Source organism: Heterodontus francisci, chromosome 37 (genome assembly GCF_036365525.1).
Source record: "Heterodontus francisci isolate sHetFra1 chromosome 37, sHetFra1.hap1, whole genome shotgun sequence".
In the NCBI taxonomy this organism is placed as follows: Eukaryota; Metazoa; Chordata; class Chondrichthyes; order Heterodontiformes; family Heterodontidae; genus Heterodontus; species Heterodontus francisci.
The window spans coordinates 26,989,705-27,011,254 of NC_090407.1; the positions used below are offsets into that span (position 1 = coordinate 26,989,705).

At 52.7% G+C, this 21,550-nt stretch overlaps 1 protein-coding gene across 1 annotated transcript in view; it reads right to left on the bottom strand.

Moving 5' to 3' along the window:
• Nucleotides 1–5,512: 5,512 nt before the first annotated feature.
• LOC137352207 (EF-hand domain-containing protein D2-like) overlaps nt 5,513–21,550 on the bottom strand; it is a 28,050-nt gene continuing 12,012 nt past the window's right edge. Inside the window, exons 2-4 of the mRNA XM_068017426.1 lie at nt 14,264–14,411; nt 11,546–11,680; nt 5,513–10,541 (exon numbers count right to left, since the gene is read on the bottom strand). Coding sequence (XP_067873527.1) covers nt 10,410–10,541; nt 11,546–11,680; nt 14,264–14,411 — 415 coding nt within the window. The 3' untranslated portion in view covers nt 5,513–10,409. The remainder of the gene's footprint in view (nt 10,542–11,545; nt 11,681–14,263; nt 14,412–21,550) is intronic.

A 21,550-nucleotide genomic window follows, 5' to 3' on the forward strand; every position in this document is an offset into this window, starting at 1 on the left:
GAGAGAGGGAGGGGGGGAGGGGGGGGAGAGAGGGAGAGAGGGAGGGGGGGGGGAGAGAGGGAGAGAGGGAGAGAGGGAGGGGGGGGGAGAGAGGGAGAGAGGGAGGGGGGGGGGGAGAGAGGGAGAGAGGGAGGGGGGGGGAGAGAGGGAGAGAGGGAGGGGGGGGGAGAGAGGGAGGGGGGGGAGAGAGGGAGAGAGGGAGGGGGGGGGAGAGAGGGAGAGAGGGAGGGGGGGGGAGAGAGGGAGAGGGAGGGGGGGGGGAGAGAGGGAGGGGGGGGGGAGAGAGAGGGAGAGAGGGAGGGGGGGGAGAGAGGGAGAGAGGGAGGGGGGGGGGAGAGAGAGGAGAGAGGGAGGGGGGGGGAGAGGGAGAGGGAGGGGAGAGAGGGAGGGGGGGGGAGAGAGGGAGAGAGGGAGGGGGGGGGGGGAGAGGGAGAGAGGGAGGGGGGGGGGGAGAGGGGAGAGGGAGGGGGGGGGAGAGGGAGGGGGGGGGAGAGGGAGAGGGAGGGGGGGGGGAGAGGGAGAGAGGGAGGGGGGGGGGAGAGGGAGAGAGGGAGGGGGGGGAGAGGGAGAGAGGGAGGGGGGGAGAGGGAGAGAGGGAGGGGGGGGGAGAGGGAGAGAGGGAGGGGGGGGGAGAGGGAGAGAGGGAGGGGGGGGGAGAGGGAGAGAGGGAGGGGGGGGGGAGAGGGAGAGAGGGAGGGGGGGGGGAGAGGGAGAGAGGGAGGGGGGGGGAGAGGGAGAGAGGGAGGGGGGGGGAGAGGGAGAGAGGGAGGGGGGGGGAGAGGGAGAGAGGGTGGGGGGGGGGAGAGGGAGAGAGGGAGGGGGGGGGAGAGGGAGAGAGGGAGGGGGGGGGAGGGAGAGAGGGAGGGGGGGGAGAGGGAGAGAGGGAGGGGGGGGGGAGAGGGAGAGAGGGAGGGGGGGGGAGAGGGAGAGAGGGAGGGGGGGGGGAGAGGGAGAGAGGGAGGGGGGGGGAGAGGGAGAGAGGGAGGGGGGGGGAGAGGGAGAGAGGGAGGGGGGGGGGAGAGGGAGAGAGGGAGGGGGGGGAGAGGGAGAGAGGGAGGGGGGGGAGAGGGAGAGAGGGAGGGGGGGGGGAGAGGGAGAGAGGGAGGGGGGGGGAGAGGGAGAGAGGGAGGGGGGGGGAGAGGGAGAGAGGGAGGGGGGGGGAGAGGGAGAGAGGGAGGGGGGGGGAGAGGGAGAGAGGGAGGGGGAGAGGGAGAGAGGGGGGGGAGAGGGAGAGAGGGAGGGGGGGGGGAGAGAGGGAGAGAGGGAGGGGGGGGGAGAGAGGGAGAGAGGGGGGGGGGGAGAGGGAGAGAGGGGGGGGGGGAGAGGGAGAGAGGGAGGGGGAGAGGGAGAGAGGGAGGGGGGGGGTGAGGGAGAGAGGGAGGGGGGGGGAGAGGGAGAGAGGGAGGGGGGGGAGAGGGAGAGAGGGAGGGGGGGGAGAGGGAGAGAGGGAGGGGGGGGGAGAGGGAGAGAGGGAGGGGGGGGAGAGGGAGAGGGGAGGGGGGGAGAGGGAGAGAGGGGGGGGGGAGAGGGAGAGAGGGAGGGGGGGAGAGGGAGAGAGGGAGGGGGGGGGAGAGGGAGAGAGGGAGGGGGGGGGGAGAGGGAGAGTGGGAGGGGGGGGGAGAGGGAGAGAGGGAGGGGGGGGGAGAGGGAGAGAGGGAGGGGGGGGGTGGGGAGAGAGGGAGGGGGGGGGGGAGAGGGAGAGAGGGAGGGGGGGGGGAGAGGGAGAGGGAGGGGGGGGGGAGAGGGGAGAGGGTGGGGGGGGGGGAGAGGGAGGGGGGAGGGAGGGGGGGGGGGAGAGGGAGAGAGGGAGGGGGGGGGAGAGGGAGAGAGGGTGGGGGGGGGTGAGGGAGAGAGGGAGGGGGGGGGAGAGGGAGAGAGGGTGGGGGGGGGAGAGGTGAGAGGGAGGGGGGGGGAGAGGGAGAGAGGGAGGGGGGGGTGGAGAGGGAGAGAGGGAGGGGGAGAGGGAGAGAGGGAGGGGGAGAGGGAGAGAGGGAGGGGGGGGGGAGAGAGGGAGAGAGGGAGGGGGGGGGGGAGAGAGGGTGAGAGGGAGGGGGGGGGGAGAGGGAGAGAGGAGGGGGGGAGAGGGAGAGAGGGAGGGGGAGAGGGAGAGAGGGAGGGGGGGGGAGAGGGAGAGAGGGAGGGGGGGGAGAGGGAGAGAGGGAGGGGGGGGGAGAGGGAGAGAGGGAGGGGGGGGAGAGGGAGAGAGGGAGGGGGGGAGAGGGAGAGAGGGGGGGGGGGGAGAGGGAGAGAGGGAGGGGGGGGGAGAGGGAGAGAGGGAGGGGGGGGGAGAGGGGAGAGGGAGGGGGGGGGAGAGGGAGAGAGGGAGGGGGGGGGAGAGGGAGAGAGGGAGGGGGGGGGAGAGGGAGAGAGGGAGGGGGGGGGGAGAGGGAGAGAGGGAGGGGGGGGGAGAGGGAGAGAGGGAGGGGGGGGGAGAGGGAGAGAGGGAGGGGGGGGGAGAGGGAGAGAGGGAGGGGGGGGGGGAGAGGGAGGAGGGGGGGGGGAGAGGGAGAGAGGGAGGGGGGGGAGAGGGAGAGAGGGAGGGGGGGGGAGAGGGAGAGAGGGAGGGGGGGGGGGAGAGGGAGAGAGGGAGGGGGGGGGGAGAGGGAGAGAGGGAGGGGGGGGAAGAGGGAGAGGGAGGGGGGGGGGAAGAGGGAGAGAGGGAGGGGGGGGAAGAGGGAGAGAGGGAGGGGGGGGAAGAGGAGGGAGAGAGGGAGGGGGGGAAGAGGAGGGAGAGAGGGGGGGGGAAGAGGAGGGAGAGAGGGAGGGGGGGAAGAGGAGGGAGAGAGGGAGGGGGGGGAAGAGGAGGGAGAGAGGGAGAGAGGGAGAGAGGGGGGGGGGGGAGAGGGAGAGAGGGGGGGAGGGTGAGAGGACGGGAGGGAGGGAGGGAGGGGGAGGGGAACTGTCGGCAGTACTCCAGCTGTGGCCTAACTAGCATTTTATACAGCTCCATCATAACCTCCCATATTCTATGCCTCGGCTAATAAAGGCAAGAATCCCATATGCCTTTCTAAACACATTATCTACCTGTGCTGCTGCCTTCAGTGATCTATGGACATATACACCAAGGTCCCTCTGACCTTCTGTACTTCCTAGGGTCCTACCATCCATTGTATATTCCCTTGCCTTGTTAGTCCTTCCAAAATGCATCACCTCACACTTCTCAGGATTAAATTCCATCTCCGCCCATCTATATTGTCCTGTAATCTAAGGCTTTTCTCCTCACTATTTACAACACCAATTTTCGTGTCATCCGCGAACTTAATCTCCAGTAAAACATCTCAGGCAGTGTTCCATACAACAAAATTAATGTTTTCCATTTGGTATGTGGGGTTTCCGTCACACTGACTACAGACCGCTGGAGATGATCTGGGGCAAACCAATGACATGTGCACCACCTCGACTACAGCGACTCTTATGAAAACACAGGGGTACAACTTCGACGTCTGCTAAAGACCGGGTACCAAAATGGTCACCTTGGATATGCTGAGTAGATTGCCAAATCTGAAGAATGAAGAAGTTTCACTCGATCAACAAGTGGACAGCATGGACATGGAGGTGGAAGATGTGCTCAAAATTGATTTGTTGCATTTTGTTTAGTACAAATGTGACCAACTGCAATCAGAAACAGCCAATGACCCACAACTGAAGGCACAGTGGAGAGTCATCACAGAAGGATAAGAGGTGCCAGAAACCCTCAGTGCTTTTGGCCTTTTCGAGATGAACTTGGTATCCCGGGGGGCGTCACCTTCAAAGGAAAACAAGTGATTGTATCCAAAACTCTCCGACAGGACATCTTGTCACAACTTCACCAAGGCCATATAGGTATAGGACGAACGAGACGACTGGCAGGAGACATTGTTCATTGGCCAGGGATCAACACTGCCATCAAGAAGTTAGTGAGGATGTGTGAGGCAAGCCAGAGCCACAACAACGTAAAGAACCTCTACACCCTCACGAGATTCCATCCATGGTCCAAAATCACCACGGATCTATTTTCTGTGAACGGAGATGACTTAATATTAGTTACCGATTATTTCTCCAAATATCCAATTGTCAGGCAGGTAAAAGACAATTCAAGAACAGTCGTCACAGACACATTGAGTGCCATATTCAGTCTATTTGGCGCACCTGAAGAAATTATTTTCCACAATGGGCCACAGTACACAGGCAGATCTTTCAGGGATATGTTTGCCAAATGCAGCGTAAACCATGTGACATCCTCACCACATGGTCTTGCCGAGCGAATTGTTCACACAGTTAAATCACTTATTCTGCAGTGTAGGACAATGAAACAAGATCTTCATGTTGCCATGCAACACCTATGGATATGGGCTTACCGCCACCAGCAGAGATCATGTTTGGCCTTCCAAATTCTCCGAGATGCAGGAGACACTGCTCGAAAAACAAGAGAACGAAGACCGAGATGCAGGGCGGAACTTCCTCAGCTATACGTAGGACAAAAGGTCAGCGTCATACACCCCACAATGAGAACATGGTTACCTGTAGAGATATCCAAAGTATGCAGTGAGCTTAGGTCCTACGAGGTTACAATGCCTAACGGAACAGTGTTGAGGAGGAACCAAAGCCAATTAAGTGAAGAGTGCAATACTCCAACTGCGCACTGCAGACTCAAAAGAACACACTCTGACGATGACGGAACAGGACAACGAACAACACATTGACAAGTCTGCAAACCAAAAACAGCCAAGGGTGAAATCCACATTCCCAGAAGTTTATACCATAACCAGATCTGGAAGAGTCGTCAAACCACCGAAACGATATTTGGACCCTTAAGCTACCGCACTCAAATTTCACAGTCTCTATCCTCATACTTGTAAATTTCATAATCTCTATCCCTGTAAAACTAAGTTTGATATTATCCAATTTTATGTGTTTTTACTTATAGCGTATGAGACTGATCTTTGTAAAGAAAGGGGATGTTGTATGATCGCTTCAAGAGTGATGCACCTTTAGTCATGTGACTAGAAGCCATGGTCACTCTGCAACTGTAACACCCTAGACAAAGGTTTTGAACATAGTTTGCTCTGTATTGTACACACTAGTTTAGGTGTTAATAAACCTGTTAGAGATCTTGAAGGCACTGGAATCCAAGTACCGGACGGGATCGGACCTGCGGGAGGAACACAGAAGCAGGGAGCAATTAAATTAAGGCCAAGGATCGTGGCCTACAGTGCTTACCTTCCAGGACAGCAGCAGACAGGAGTCCAGGCACGTCTGAGTTTGAAAATAGTGAACAGTACCTCATTGTGCTGCTTAAGGTGACAATTAGCTGGTAGAGAACAATGATACCACCTCGCAGTGCCCACTCCTTATGAGACAGCATGCAATGGTCAATTGGCATCTCCTCCACAACCTTGGACCCCCTCCGCCACCCCCCCAAACTTTGGGGGGGGGGGAAGATAAGTTCAAGCTGCCCCTCTCAATCGTCCCCCCTCCACACATTGTAACAATCTGTCTCACACATAAACAATGAAAAAAACCCATCAAAACGTAAGCTGCATTTTATTTATTAGAACATATGTATAATTAGAATTCTTTTGGTAAGAAAATCAAAAATAGTTTCTTTCACACAGCTTCTGTTTCCTCCAGCAAAGAAATTTCAGACAGCAACAGTACAACATTATAGAAAATACAGTATTTTTCAGTATACACAGGTGAAATATACAAGAGATGGCAACATTAATTATGTAAATTTTATGCAGATTCATTGGTGCAGCAGTAATTCAGTGGGTTGCAGTTTTCTCCCTGTGGCTCCTGTTACTGACAGTTTGACCCTATCTCTCCCCACCCCCCCCCCCCCCCCAACCCCACTGTCCCCCACGCCCACCACAGAAGCCCCTTCTGATTCCGGATTTCAGCAATTCCTGGTTGTTCTGGGAACACTGTTCACTTCCTATTCCAAGACGTGCAGAAGCAAAATTGCAAAGGGAAAACTTGGATTCTTCCAAATCAAACAGTGAAAGACAGACACAGCAGAGAGTTAAAAACAGACACGACACACACAGACACAGTAAGACACAGAAACATGCACAAAGAGTTGGACCTGCACAGAGCCCAACTGCACCCCTCCTCCAGATACAATGAAAGCAAATCGTGCAAAGATAAACTCGGATTCTTTCCGACTGAAGGCGAGAAGCAGGAGAGGACATGCCAAGGTTCTGACAAAATCTATGTTGATCCCCTAGCTCCATGCTGTATGTGGACAGACTCACCAGTGGCTTCTAATCTGTCCAACTTTGAAGTTCACAGCCAAGACATTAAGAGGAGACACAGTCAGACGACAGTAAGAGATGATGCAGCAATATTGAAGGCTTGGGTGGGGGGTGTGGGAAGAGAGTGGTTGGTGATGGGGATGGGAGTGCACATCTCAGCCACTCTTGCTCAACAGAGACTCTCGAAGGCAGCAGTCACCACAGGCTACATTCCACGTTTGATCACAGCAACCGTGAGGCAGTCAAGATGTTCCACGACTGCTTCCTTCACGATCAGTAAATCACCTGGCCGGCGTCTTGTCTGAGAGCAACAGGCGCTGCCCAGAGAGTGAGTGCGTCAGGCCTGGGGTCAAAGGGCAGGTCAGGTCCCTATCCTAGCAGAGGGACAGGGTCACTTATACACTTCTCCTCTTTAGAGTAGTGCTGTGGAATGTCCTGTCTTTCCACCTGCCCTCTCTGTGGTGAGGGTGGAAGGGGATGGTCCTGTTCATGGTGGCCAACTAACACAAACCAGTTTCAATACCACTGGCAAGTGAGGACTAAGCAAACACTTGAACCAAAATCACAGCAGCCACACTGGGTGCCGGGGAAGTGCATGCCTGAACGCAAAGCTAAACAAATCCTGCACCAGCGGCACTACCCCCCCCCCCCACCGCCCCCACAAGCTCGGCAACAGCAGCAGAGAGACTAGCTCGCCCGTGGACATGAAACAGTAATTTAGCCCCTCTCCGCAACTGCCTTCATTACTTTTAAAATTAGAACAGATATCGCAGACACAACAGGACCAACGGCAGACAGGAATAAACCCCACTCACCCCCAACATTAGCCATGCACAGGAATGTAGAACAGTTTAAATAGAGCATGGTGCGTGGTTCAAACCAGTCCCGAGTGTAGGCTGAACCCACACCATTTACAAAGAGGCTGGAGCTGGAGTTGACATTGTAGAGTCCGGCCCCTCTGATACGAGAAACAGAAAAGGTTGGAAACACCAAAAGTGGTCAGACAGCACTTGTAAAGAAAGGAAAACTGTTCCTGTTCTATTTATCTTTTAATTGTAGAACTTCTTGCCCTGTTGCACTTTTCCAAAATGTTCTACTTTGTTTCAGATTTCCAGCATCTGCAGTATTGTATTATTGTTTAATTTCTCTCCCTGGTGTGTGGGTCAGTCTCATCCTGAGCTGTGTATTTACTGTCCAACTCCTCGAATCTCACCCACCCACCCCTTTCCCCTGGACCACAAGAAACCATGTGTATCTCAAAAGTGCACACAAGCAGAGAGAGCTTGCAAAGAGGGTTATTTCAAAAATATTCCATTTGTTAGCCAAGTGCCCCCGATCACAGAATCCCTGGGGCAGTGGGGGGAGAGCGGGAAGGTAACTGGGAATGATCAACATTAAATACCCCCCTCTAACTTTTTATTTTTGGTAAGTGGGGCGGTTTTTACTTAAATTTTTAAGAAACTGATTTTCACAACCAAATGCTTCTTCCCAAAAGGCACTTCTTTTTGTTAAAAATACACCCAGGATTTTTTTTTTTTTGCAGCAAATTGATTTGAGAACCCCCATGATTCTCAGGAAAAGGACCAAATGAATAGCTTTTCCGAAGAGGCAGCACGGACGCGATGGGCCCAATAGCCTCCTACTGTACTGCATGATCCCATCAACGGCTGCTTTCTCCTCCCCCACCCCCTCCCACCCTGGGGATGTACAGGTCCGGCTAAAAGGCTGAAAGGTGGCAGGAAATTGGGAGGCCACAGGGTTCATCAGTGCTGAGCTTAGCTCCCTCTCAGGTTGGTCCATCTGCAGTTAGTCAGAAGCAGCATTATGTACAAAAGGCAACGGCCAGTCTCACATTCTGATCAAAGTCAGGGTAGGAGAGGGGCCTTGAACAGAGACCAGCTGTAGCTGGGAGAGAAACCCAAAATGTTAACGACACTATTAAGTCAGTGCATTGGCCCTTTAAAAGGAAAGCCAGGTTCTTGTGTCGATGTGATGGGGAAAGTCAGGAGAACACGAACTGAAGCCAAACGGTCACTAGGCTGTTCAGCCCTTGAAGGAAAACCCAGCACAGTTTACAAACTGCTCCGACTACGTATCAAACAACTCACCGGAGCACAAAGCCCACAGTAATCAGACTTAAGGAGATCAGTTAAAATTACTCAAAGCAACACCTTCCCCCTCACTGCCACCCCTCAGAAACACAAGACCCCACCTCAGACCCATGCATTTATCACCCTTCAGAACACACATACAATAGATAGAGATCGATCCAGAGTAAAGGCTTACATTAAGGGTACTGATTTCATTGTCCACCTTCATATTTAGGACTGACAACTGGAAGGCTGTAACTGGCCATTTGTTTTAAGCAGGATATTTGGAAATTCAAGTCACACCACTAAATCTTGGTAAAAACAAATTCTGTTCCTCCCGCCCCTGTTGCGACAGGGCGATCAGTTAATTATTGAGGTTTTCAATGAACTTCCATTGGCAGCAGACATCACCCCCGTTTCCTCCCCCCATCCCCCTAGCTGGGTATTGAACCCCAGTGTGGGGGGGGGGGGGGGTGGGGGGGGAATGTCAGGATGGGTGACCGTGGCTAAGGTCAGACACTGCTCTCGATGCCCACCTACTCAGCAGCTGGCCCCCTTTCCAAGGTGGTGACAAAGTGCCCTGGCTTTGGAGCACGTCACGTTAGGACAGTGAAGAGAATCAGCCTTTACAATGAGGCTCAGTAGGGACCGCAACGCCGCCCCCTCGCCCCGAGTGCGATTGTTACATCTTTTCCGCCCCAGCTCTGCACTAGACACAGATCAGTTAAAGTGTTAAGTGTGCTACCGATTTTGGATGGTTAGACGCCTGAGGTAAAAAATGAATTTTGGTTTGAACAGTTTTAAGGACTAAAGCCCCACCCGCCAATCCTGCTCTGAATGAGTGAGGTGATAAGAGCAGGAGGGGTGTTGCTTTAAATGGCTTCCAAATGCACACAGGAAATGTAACCACATTTGATGCGATTAAGACATGTTTGTGCACCACAATTACCAGACTGCAGTCCATTAAAGCACAGAGCAACCCTACTGGACAGGCCCTACCACTGAGCGTCAGAGAACTATGTCCCCACACCCCCGCCCAAAACAGTGCAACAGAAAAACAATCCCCCACCTTGACCAAGGAGTAAAATCTTAGTGCTGATCCCACGATAAATCTTTAAACTCATGTAACAAAAATAGTCTCCAAAAAGTTCAATTATTTAACTTTGACCCTCGCCACACCCTCCCCCCCCACCCCAAAAACAATTTTAAAACCTATTTTCTGCAAGAGGCGCACTGTTAAAAATAGAGCCCAAGTAAACAGATCCATCTGATGCCTCTGGGACTGGGCAGCCATTTTCCCCGGGCCCTTTCCTTTTTAGTTTACGTTGGCCAGATCTGGACAGGTGAAAAGAGATGCTGCAAACACCCCCTCCAGAGGGTTATTTCAGCCTGAGTGGGGGTGAGGAGTTTGCCTGGCTCACTTCCTGGATCAGCCTTTTCCTCAGACCCGACTGCGGAATGGGCAGCGTTTGGGACAACTCGCTGCAGCCCAAACACAGTCGAGACTGGCACCGATTAATCCACCCAGCAAAATGTTCCTTTTAAAACGTGAACTTGGGCACTGGGAGCTCAAGCTGCATGGATCCCATCCCCTGGGACCCCTACATCCCATCCCACCCCACCCCCCCCCCCCAATCACTGGGGATCTTCTCAAGGACAAGTAACAGGAGTAGAGCAACAGAGCAAGATCGTCAATTGATGCAATCAAAAACCCAAACTGTGATTGGTCAGGATTGTTTCACAGGACGGCAGTCCACAGACAGCAGACCCAAACCCACCCTCACCCCTCCAAAGGGGTAGAGCACGGTAGTGAAATGCTAGACTGAGGCCATAACTGGAGGTGACCGAGAGGCCTCGATCCTCCCCAAGGTGGTTATTTCGGTCCGTGTTATCTCAGGTCCACTCCTGCTGGTCAATAATCCACACCTCCCCACCCCCCCCCCACCCCCCCCCCCCCCCACACCCAATTCCTTCAACAACAAAAAAAGCTGTCAGTCGTCTGCGCCTTTGCTAAGATTTGGCAGGATTGGAATTCTCGGATCCCCCTTCGCCCACCGCTCATCCACTTCTGGCGAGAGCACGGGTTTTACTTGAATGCCGACTGCAGCTCCTTGAAGGCCGCTTGCTTCTGCCTCCTCTGCTCAGCCAGCTTCTTCTTCTCCTCTTGCTCCTCCTTGATCTCCTGCTCAAATCGGTTCGCGGTACTGATCGCCTGAACCTGCAGAGGAAACGCACCTTTTGTTCCATCTCGCTATCAGATCAAAGCACTCTTGACCACAAAGGAACCCCCCCTCCACCACGTTAACCAAACACTGGAGCAGCTGTGGAGTGAACACAGCCCACAGACCCAGGGAGGCCCAGATCCAACTCTTTAAATTATCTAATGGCGGCAATAAACGAGCCGGAAGCGCAGAAATACACTGAATTTGCAGCACAGGAAGAGGCCATTCAGCCCAGCTGCTGATGTTCGTGCTCCAACATCGACCTCCCACCTCTCTTCCTCTAACCCTGTCAACATATCCTTCTAACGTGTGACAATAAGCACGGGACTCAAAGTCAGAGTAACAAACCTTAACAAAGACCATTTCTCCACCATGTGGAGCTCCCAGGCATGCAGCTTGATTTTGGGGGCAACTTTGGGAGCTGGATCTGTTATCTGTAGAATGGAGGCATTGAGGGCTGTGGAGAAATTAACAGCCTGGACGGAGTGGGCCTGAATGGCCTTTTGACACCCTGAACATTCTTAGACAATGGGCCCAGCTTGTGCATGAATGAGAGGACCATCGTACTGGGGGGGGGGGGGCGGGGGGAGAAGTGCTTTGAGGTTGGGCTCACATTCATTATTGGGGCAGAGTAGAGTAAAGCTACTTTAAAGTAAAGACTCTTGCTACATTCTAGAGATCAACACGAGGTGGAAAGTGAACAATGTAGAACTCACGAGCATAGCGAGTGACTGAGGCGATTTAAGGGGAAGTTAGATAAGCAGATGAGGGAGAAAGAAATAGAAGCAAAGGTTAATAGGGTGAGATGATGCAAGGTGGGAGGAGGCTGGCGTGGAGCATAAACACCAGCACGGACCAGTTGGGCCGAATGGCCTGTTTCTGGGCTGTAACTCAATGTAATTCAACACAAGCCCTGAAATTGACACAACGAGCAGAACTGACACGGACAGAAAAACTGCCAATAACCGGCATAAGCTATCAAATTGTGGCTGATGCTTACTTTGGCTTCAAAGAAGGTTTTGGCTCCTTTCACTCCCTCTGTGGAGACATCGATCTCGGACAACTGGGCCAGAACGTGCAAACCACTGTCTTCAGCCAACTCGCCCGCAGCCGCCTTCCGGAAAATCAACAGGAACTGGAGCGCAGAAACACAGAAACAAGGGCTGAGTGTTCGGGAGCGGAGGGCGGAGTTGCTGTTAGGTCTGAATGGACAAAGCGAGGGGACAGTAATCCAGTCCTAATGGTGAGGCTGTGCTTCAGTGTTTACTGGGAGGTCACAGTGAGACAGACAGGTAAAGTCAGCAGATAACAGAGGGGGAGAACATCACTCCAATTACCCCCCACCCACCCACCCAGTTCTCCATATGAATCTTCCAGCTGAGGTTACTGGATTACCATCAGAATATTGCTCTGTGCAGCAATACCCACCAGATTACCAGAGCAGGTCCACTGCTCTCAATTTAAAAGTGGTTTAACTCAAATCATCAGATAATTCAAACTTTAAGTGCTCAGTTCCCATTTTCATATGTTATTTACAATGCCAAATTCAAATCACTGGGCAATCCAAATTTTCTTAAAACATGACTGTGAAAATGTTAAACTTTGGAACATGCTGGCTGCAGTATTCAAAGTGACCAGCAGAGGGTAATAGCACAGCACCTGGAAACTTTCAGTCAGTGTCTCCTGGAGTTTGTTATTTTGTGGAGTTTTTTTCGCCTCTTTGCCTGCACTTCCTCCATCCGTGTTGGGTTTGGTTTCACAGCTACTGCCCAGCTGTCTCAACCAAATAGCCACTTCCACCTGTGGGCTGAGACGGTGATGGATTTATTTACCCTTCTCTGGCTAACCCAGGGGCACTGAGGTCAACACGAGGTCTCCCCCCGCCTCCCCCCCACCCACCCAATACCATCCCAGTCGAGACCAGCTATGGACAGTGCAGGCGAGGGATGGAGTTGGGGAATCCTCCAGTTTGTACAGCTCATCGACTGGGCTGCTCTTCTGGGTATTGGGGCAGCGGGGGTGAGGAGAAGATGCAACTTAAAGGGACATTGCCACAGTCAACAAGTTAAGCCAGACGTCAAACGCACCTTCTGTCACTAATATTTAAAATTATTCCAATTTAAGCACCAAAATGACATGGTTTGTGCTGCCAAGAATCCAGGACGAGTTTACAGAACAGACTGTTCCGTGACTCTGCCATCACAAAATAGGCCAACATCCTGGAACTCCCTTCCCTAACAGCACTGTGGGAGTACCTTCACCACACGGACTGCAGCGGTTCAAGAAGACAGCTCACCACCACCTTCTCAAGGGCAATTGGGGACAAGAAGTAGAAATGCTGACCTACCCTGTGATGCTCATATCCGAGGAACAAACAGGAAAAATATCCCCCCCAGTGCTGTCACTGCCCCTTTGACAGGAACAAAGCCCAAGTAATACAGCAAGGAACCTGGAAATAATCTAAATGCCTGTTGGGACTCCCTTCCTAAGCCCCAGTCTTTCCACCTCATTCCCATCCTTTAAATCCCAATGTCTTCAGCCAAGCTCCAGGAATCGGTTCTAATCTCATCCTTCTCTGGTTCAGCCTCCGCGAAGTATCTTGCAATGGTTTCCCCACATTAAAAATGCAAGTCGTTGCTGTACGCAATGTATCAACTAACTCAGTAACCGGGGCCCCGTACGTCGCACTAACTAACCCAGTAACCGGGGCCCCGTACGTCGCACTAACTAACCCAGTAACCGGGGCCCCGTACGTCGCACTAACTAACCCAGTAACCGGGACCCCGTACGTCGCACTAACTAACCGGGACCCCGTACGTCGCACTAACTAACCCAGTAACCGGGGCCCCGTACGTCACACTAACTAACCCAGTAACCGGGGCCCCGTACGTCACACTAACTAACCCAGTAACCGGGGCCCCGTACGTCGCACTAACTAACCCAGTAACCGGGGCCCCGTACGTCGCACTAACTAACCGGGACCCCGTACGTCACACTAACTAACCCAGTAACCGGGGCCCCGTACGTCACACTAACTAACCCAGTAACCGGGGCCCTGTATGTCGCACTAACTAACCCAGTAACCGGGGCCCCGTACGTCACACTAACTAACCGGGACCCCGTACGTCACACTAACTAACCCAGTAACCGGGGCCCCGTACGTCACACTAACTAACCCAGTAACCGGGGCCCCGTACGTCGCACTAACTAACCCAGTAACCGGGGCCCCGTACGTCGCACTAACTAACCCAGTAACCGGGGCCCCGTACGTCACACTAACTAACCCAGTAACCGGGACCCCGTACGTCACACTAACTAACCCAGTAACCGGGGCCCCGTACGTCACACTAACTAACCCAGTAACCGGGGCCCCGTACGTCACACTAACTAACCCAGTAACCGGGACCCCGTACGTCACACTAACTAACCCAGTAACCGGGACCCCGTACGTCACACTAACTAACCCAGTAACCGGGACCCCGTACGTCACACTAACTAACCCAGTAACCGGGACCCCGTACGTCACAGGACTACACATAGTCAAGGATTAGCCGGAATGGTTGAAGTTAACTGATGGTTTATTGTGCACTAACACTGTAACTGGTTCAGAAGAAGCTTTGTCCTGTCAAATGTTCAGTAATTGACATTTGCTTTAATCCCTATTACATGCAGGTTACCATGCGAACCTCCTCAGTTCCCAACCCACAGGTCCAGTTACCTCTCGGAAGCTGAGCTTTCCGTCAAAGTCCTCGTCCACCTCTTTGATCATATTCTTCAGTCCGAGGTGAGTCTGTGGAGCTTCCAGTTTCTCCATCATCAGTTTCAGCTCCATCAGGTCGATGAATCCGTCCTTCCCGGCATCGTACCTGTTAGAGTTAAAAACAAACCACGTCACAAAAGCTGAAGGTCCACGTGCTCGCAGGTGGGGGAGGGCTGGCTCTGGGCCGCAGGGGTGGAGCCCGGACCGCCGGGGGGGTGGGGGGGGGGGGGGGGGGGGAGAGGAGGAGGAGGGGTAGTGGCAGGTCTCTCACCAGATGGCTTTTTCTGCGCTGAAGCGCACATGGAATTTTACAGCACAGGAACAGGCCATTCAGCCCAACAGGTCCATTCCAGTGTTTATGTTCCACACGGGTCTCCTCTCACCCATTATCATCTCAGCCTATCAACATGTCCCTCTATTCCTTTCTCCCCCTTGTATTTATCCAGCTTCCCCATAAATGCATCTACACTATTCACCTCAACCACTCCACGTGGTAGCAGGTTCCACATTCTAACCACTCTCTGGGTGGTTTCTCCTGATTGGATTTATTAGTGGCAATCTTATATTTATAGCCCCGAGTTTTTCATTCCCCCAGAAGTGGAAACATTTTCTCTACGTCTACATTTAAACATCTTCATAATTTGATAGACTTCAATTAGCTCTGCCTTCTGAGTGAAGAGCCCCCACCCAGCTTGTTCACTTTACAATGATTCCATACAGTTTCACACAGCCTCTATATGTTCTAGGCATGTTTTTAGCGAGTGATTGACAGACTTTGGAATGGCACTGTGCACATCCTCATCAAGTCCCAGCTCTCGCGCTCCAGTTCAGTGGCGAGAATTGGATAGCCTTTCCGGCCAATCTACACGACAGACTCCACACAATAAAATGCCCCAAGGTGCGCACTCTTCCTTCTCTATTTGCCCTCACTGCGTCGAAACACACTCGATTACACTGCAGTTCCTGCTCAATCTCAGCTACTTTTACATTGGGGTTTAATGACGCTCGGGCCTAGTGTGAATGGCACAAGTTTGAGTAAATTTCTGGGATTTGGTAGCTGCTTGCGCAACATGGAAGCAGCATCATTCATTCTCCTGGCCTCGAACTGTGAACGCCTCACTTCACTCGGACTTCACTCCATCCTACAACCGGTGGCTTTTAAAACACAACCTTGGAGTCGCCCAACCTCTATTCCTAAATTTACCTCAACTTCTTCCCTCAGCCTTGGTTCTATAATATGTTAGAGGCCTCAACTTTCAGCTGCAGCTGTGTGGGGGGGGGGGGGGGGGGGGGGGGGGAGGGCTGCACTGCCCAAGGGGCGGCACCAAGGGAAGGGCTGTGCTGCCGAAGGTCAGCACTGAGGGGGCGATGGAGGAGTGGACCAGGGTGTCTAGGAAGGAATGATTTCTTCAGAACACTGACAAGCGAGGGGAGGGGAAGATGTCTTCAGTGGTGACATCACGCTGCAGGTAGTGGAAGTGGTCACCTCCACCCCTTCCCTTGTCCCCTTCCCATGCAATTGCAGGATGTGTAACACCTGCCATTTTACCTCCTCTCTCCTCACTATCCAAGGCCCCAAACACTCCTTCCAGGTGAAGCAGCTATTTACTTGAACGTCTTTCATTTAGTATACTGTATAAGCTGCTCACAATGCAGTCTCCTCTACATTGGGAAGACTAAACGTAGATTGGGTGACCACTTTGCAGAACACCTCCGCTCAGTCTGCAAGCATGACCCCGAGCTTCCGGTTGCTTGTCATTTTAATTCACCACCTTGCTCTCACACCCACGTTTCTGTCCTCGGCCTGCTGCAGTTTTCCAGTGAAGCTCAACATCAGCTTAAGGAACAGCACCTCATCTTCCGATTAGGCAATAAACAGCCCTCTGGACTCAGCCTTGAGTTCAACAAGTTCAGAGCATGACCCGGTTGTAAACTAGTTTTTCATGTTCTTGTTTTTGGACAGAGCAGCTCATTTATCCTGCTAATGAACTAATGCTTTGTCGTTAACTACAACAATAACCGCTCACTTTGCCTTTTGTTCCGTGACATCTCTGTCATTTAATCTCTCCTGCCCTCCGCCCTATCACACACCCTCCCTTTTATTCTTCTTCACACTCCCCCCCACCCCCCCCCTTTCATTTTCTCAAAGCCGATTTCTAACCTTTGCCAGTTCTGATGAAAGGTCACAGATCTGAAACATTAACCCTGTTTCTCTCTCCACAGATGCTGCCAGACCTGCTGAGTATTTCCAGCACTTTCTGTTTTGATTTCAGACTTCCAACATCCGCAGTATTTTGCTTTTATTGTAATTTTCTTTAGCTTGCTCCATGTTTCTCTCCCACGCCAGAATGGGTGTCACCCTGCCCCAGATCCACTGTCTGAGCACAGGTTGGACAACGAACCTGGAACTTTCCAACACTGCCAGGGTTTCTGAGCAGCATCAGTGTGTTAATACACACATTCCCACACTCAAAGTACACCCACTCCCTCTCATGTTCAGGGCGGCACAGTGGCGCAGTGGTTAGCACCGCAGCCTCACAGCTCCAGCAACCCGGGTTCAATTCTGGGTACTGCCTGTGCGGAGTTTGCAAGTTCTCCCTGTGGGTTTCCGCCGGGTGCTCCGGTTTCCTCCCACAGCCAAAGACTTGCAGGTTGATGGGTAAATTGGACATTGTAACTTGCCCGTAGTGTAGGTAGGTGGTAGGAGAATGGTGGGGATGTGGTAGGGAATATGGGATTAATGTAGGATTAGTATAAATGGGTGGTTGTTGGTCGGCACAGACTCAGTGGGCTGAAGGGCCTGTTTCAGTGCTGTATCTCTAAATAAGTAAAAAATAATAAAAACACAAGGGTACACACACACAACAGTACACAGACACAACACAGTCAGACTCGTCCCCTAGAGAGAATCAGCCTGCCCTCTCCGGGCCGCTCCACCCTGCCCACATTCCAGTGCACAGGCCGATTCGAGTCCAGGCACGTTTCCACTCTATGTTACCACAGCTTCCTGAAATACCATAGCAGACTGCACAAACACCAGCGTTTAAAGGTACAGGCACCCCCAGTTTCAGTTATGTGCAGTAAGTACAGGTCTGAGCAAAGTTTTGCATTCACAATGAGCAAACCTGTCCATGTATGCAGGTACAGTGAGTGATTAGGAAGGCAAATGGAATGTAGATGTTCATTTCAAGGAGAATCGGGTGTACAAGTAGGGAAGTTTTGCTACAGTTGTACAGGGCCTTGGTGAGACCACATCTGGAGCAGCGTGTACTGTTTTAGTCTCCATATTTGAAAAAGGATATCATTGCATTAGAAGCAATTCAGAGAATGTTCACTCAACTAATTCCAGGAATGTAGGGATTATTTTATGGAGAAAGGTTGAACAGATTGGGCCAATCCCCATTGGAGTTTAGAAGAATGAGAGGTGATCTTATCAGAACATATAAAATCCTGAGGGGACTTGATAGAGTGGATACCGTTTCCTCTTGAGACACACTAGAACTAGGGAACAGAGTTTTAGAAGAGGTCTCCCTTTTAAGACGGAGATGAGAAATTTTTTCTGAGGGTCATTAGTCTGTGGATTTCTTTTCCCCAGAAAGCAGCGGAGGCTGGGTCATTGAATTTATTCAAAACTGAGTTAGATAGATTTTTGATAGAAAGGGTGTTGAGAGATATGGGGGGCAGACAGGAAAGTTGAGTCCAGAACCAGATCAGCCATGATCTTATCGAATGGACGAACAGGCTCGAGGGGCCGAATGGCCTACCCCTGCTCCTATGTTCCAGCTGTCTCAGGAAGCGTTCAAATCTTGTTTCCGGATCATTATCCAAATTGGATTTTCCTGATCACAAAGAAGTAAAATGAGCAAAGAGATGGAGCCCAGTCCCCTTCCCCGGGGGTGGGAGGGCAGTGAGGCAGAGACATGAACCAGGTATCTCAGCTTCTTAATGGGCGTTTCAGAGGCAGCCCTGTCCACCCTCTCCCTCCCTCCCTCCTCCTGACTCTTGTGCTTTTTTGTGCCTATTTTCCCTATTATTCCACTTGACTCTCATCGGGGTACAGGATCCAATCGTGCCAACATCTGGCTGCACACAGCCTTCGTTAAACAAGTGCCTGGAGAGTAAATGGCGACAGTCTGTTCAACGGTGGGAGGAATCACCGCCCATCTCAATCCAGTCCACAAACGTCACCTGTCAAGTTCACTTTAAACCTTGCAACTGCCTCCCTGCCCAGCGGCCCAGACTTTTCACCTCTGACCTGCCATGAATGTGACAATCTCTACACAGGCAGCTGCCTCCCCAGTGGGCTGCACTCTGGGCCCTGCACCTTATCGTGCAGACGGGTCGATTCTCTTCACTCTGCCATGACGGGCTGTGACACACGCCAATCAGAGGCCTAGGTAAGGATTGCAGTCGGGGCCCCAGGAACCGACAGAACGCCAGCTCTGTTGCTATGGAGATATCATGGGCATGGGGCCCACTGGCACAGGCTTTTCGTGCAGAGTTGCTGGTAGGTCAGCCAGGGAAGAGTTAAAATTACATTTAAAAAAAAAAAGATTTCAGCACTGGGAAGCTAAAGATGAAGCAGAAGTGTTGTAATGTGAAAAGAGGAAGATGGAACCTTTGAAAGGTTCCGCTTCCTGCACCAGAACCAAAATGGACATCACGCAATGTTAGTTCCTCATGGTGACACTGGGATTTGTTTTTCCTGAGAGCCGGGAAGGGATTGTTTGAATGACAAGCAATGCTGGGATATTCCGTTACCATGGTGCCTTTTTGGTTAAAAATCTTTTCCCCTCCCTGGGATTTTCCAGTTCTGTGAATCCTTTAGCAACCCATGCAAATGGCCATTCTTCATTGGTGAACCTAACCAGTGAGTTGGCAGCAGGCTATTCCACTAATGCAGCATCACTTTGCCAATTTATTCCCTCTTATTCTGACAAAGCCAACACTCAATGAAGGATGGGTTCCTCAGATGCCGCCAGTCTTCCAGCACCTGGCCGTTCTTTATGTTGGTCTAAATAGTGAGGGGGTGGGGGGAGGGGGCGGAGAGCTGGAGTCAAGAGAGCCCATTTCCACGTGAGCCTGATCTTGTCCTTACCCAGTCCCCACACGGTTCAGTGATAGGAATCAATGGGAGACAATCGACAAAAAATCCCTGGTAACTCACCGCACAGTGACCCGAGCTATAACTGGCCCTAGTTATGCACTGGATTGAGCTAGGCTGCGATTCCTCCCAGAGTCGAATAGACTGTCGCCATTTACTCGCTAGGCTCACGCGTGACCAATGGCCAAGTGGGGTAAGGGTAAGTGTGGGCTGCCAACAGCATTGGAACCCATTTCCCAGCAAGAGTCGGTGCTTCAAAGGTGGAAAAGCGTTGGGAGGGAGCTGTGTCCATACTGGAATAGTGGGCTTGCTCGGAAGCCCCAACAATGAGCATAGGGAATCTCCTCCCACAGACAGAATCGTGTTCTTTGCCTTCACCAGAATGTCCCTGACTGTGGGTTCCCGGCTGTGTGACAGTGAAGAGTGGGAATGGAAATCCCAGGGAGAACAGCAGGAGCCGGGCGAGATTGAGGTGGACATTTGGACCGGCTAAGAGGGCTGACTAATTCCCTCCATGTCCTCCCACACTCACTCACTCATTCTCACTGATCTGCTTCCCCTCCTGCAGTGAGGGATTTGACAGCCTCATGCGAGTGATTTAATCAGGCCTCCCCTCCTTCGTGGGAGAAGGCAAGGATGAGGAAATCAGCGACAAGTGGCGATAGGAGGATAGGTCGGCATGGCGCGGGGCGAGTCGGCATGGCGCGGGGCGAGTCGGCATGGCGCGGGGCGAGTCGGCATGGCGCGGGGCGAGTCGGCATGGCGCGGGGCGAGTCGGCATGGCGCGGGGCGAGTCGGCATGGCGCGGGGCGAGTCGGCATGGCGCGGGGCGAGTCGGCATGGCGCGGGGCGAGTCGGCATGGCGCGGGGCGAGTCGGCATGGCGCGGGGCGAGTCGGCATGGCGCGGGGCGAGTCGGCATGGCGCGGACATCACGTCAGGTTAAAAAAAGTAATGACGCCTCTCTCTGGAGGTTACACATCTCAACCACCAGAGATTTTAATAGTGTCAGACACAGTCCCACACTCGATTTAAAGTCTGTCTGAGTATTATAAACAGAGACTTGACCAGGAAGCTTATTTTAAACAGATTGTCATTTGCGTTAGGACTTTTTCTTGATTTATTTCTGCCCCGACCCTGGCTTGAAATCAGGAGGCCCATTATTCCAGCTTGCTGCAAATCTGGCCTTTCAGATCTGCTCGCCACACCCACCCTCGAAACGCCAATGACCCAGCCTCCAAGTGCACAGGCACCGAATCATGTGGAATGAAAGGTCTCAAGTTTGAAACCTGTTTCTGGCCGAGTAAAAGGATCTCAGCAAGACCCCCTCCCCGCTGTTGGGAGGTTTCAACTGCCCTCAGTCCCTCAGATTACATCAGGGGAAGAGTCGGTCTGGGTTTGCCCCTCCCCCACTGATGGAAGGCGTTTGTGTGCATCAGGATCGGTGATGCCTTGTATGGCTGAATAGCCTGCTGACACTCCCTGTCTTGGCTCACAGGTAGCAAGTAGGCACTGGTGCCTCATGCAAGAGCGGGAGCTGAGAGCTGCAGATTCAGTCTGCCAGAGGATTGTGCGGGAGAGACGGTCGCGCTGGTCGTCATTTATGCCCCCAGGCCACAACCTTCGCAAAGATCGAATATTTAGCTTCTTATCTCAAGTTCATTCGCCAACTGAATGGGGCTGTCGTGGAGTGTGTTTAAACAGTAAATTCTGAACTCCACTGCCTCAGAGGATCCAGTTACTGTCTCTTATCAGGAATGTCTAAGAGGACATCAGTGACTGACCACTGCTTCCTGTCAGTAACCAGAGGGGGTGATGGGCAATGACACCACTGGTAAATCATTCACTTTACCTTCCTGAAACGTGTGGAGAGACATTCCTAACACATTAAAGGTGCTCCTGGGTACAGTTTAAAGGAGAATGTAACCTCGGAATGACTGAGGGAAGATAAGGAATTTTAGCCTGGGGAATACAGGAATGATTTGAGATTTTATGCTCTTGGCCAATAAGAATACTTAAGATGCCCTGGCAGTTCTGGCCTCAGGGAGACACTGAACACCTGTCAGCTCCATTCCAGCAGCTTTTAGTCTTGAATTTTCCAATCTCCTCCACTCTCCCTGGAGGGCACTGAACCTTACTGGT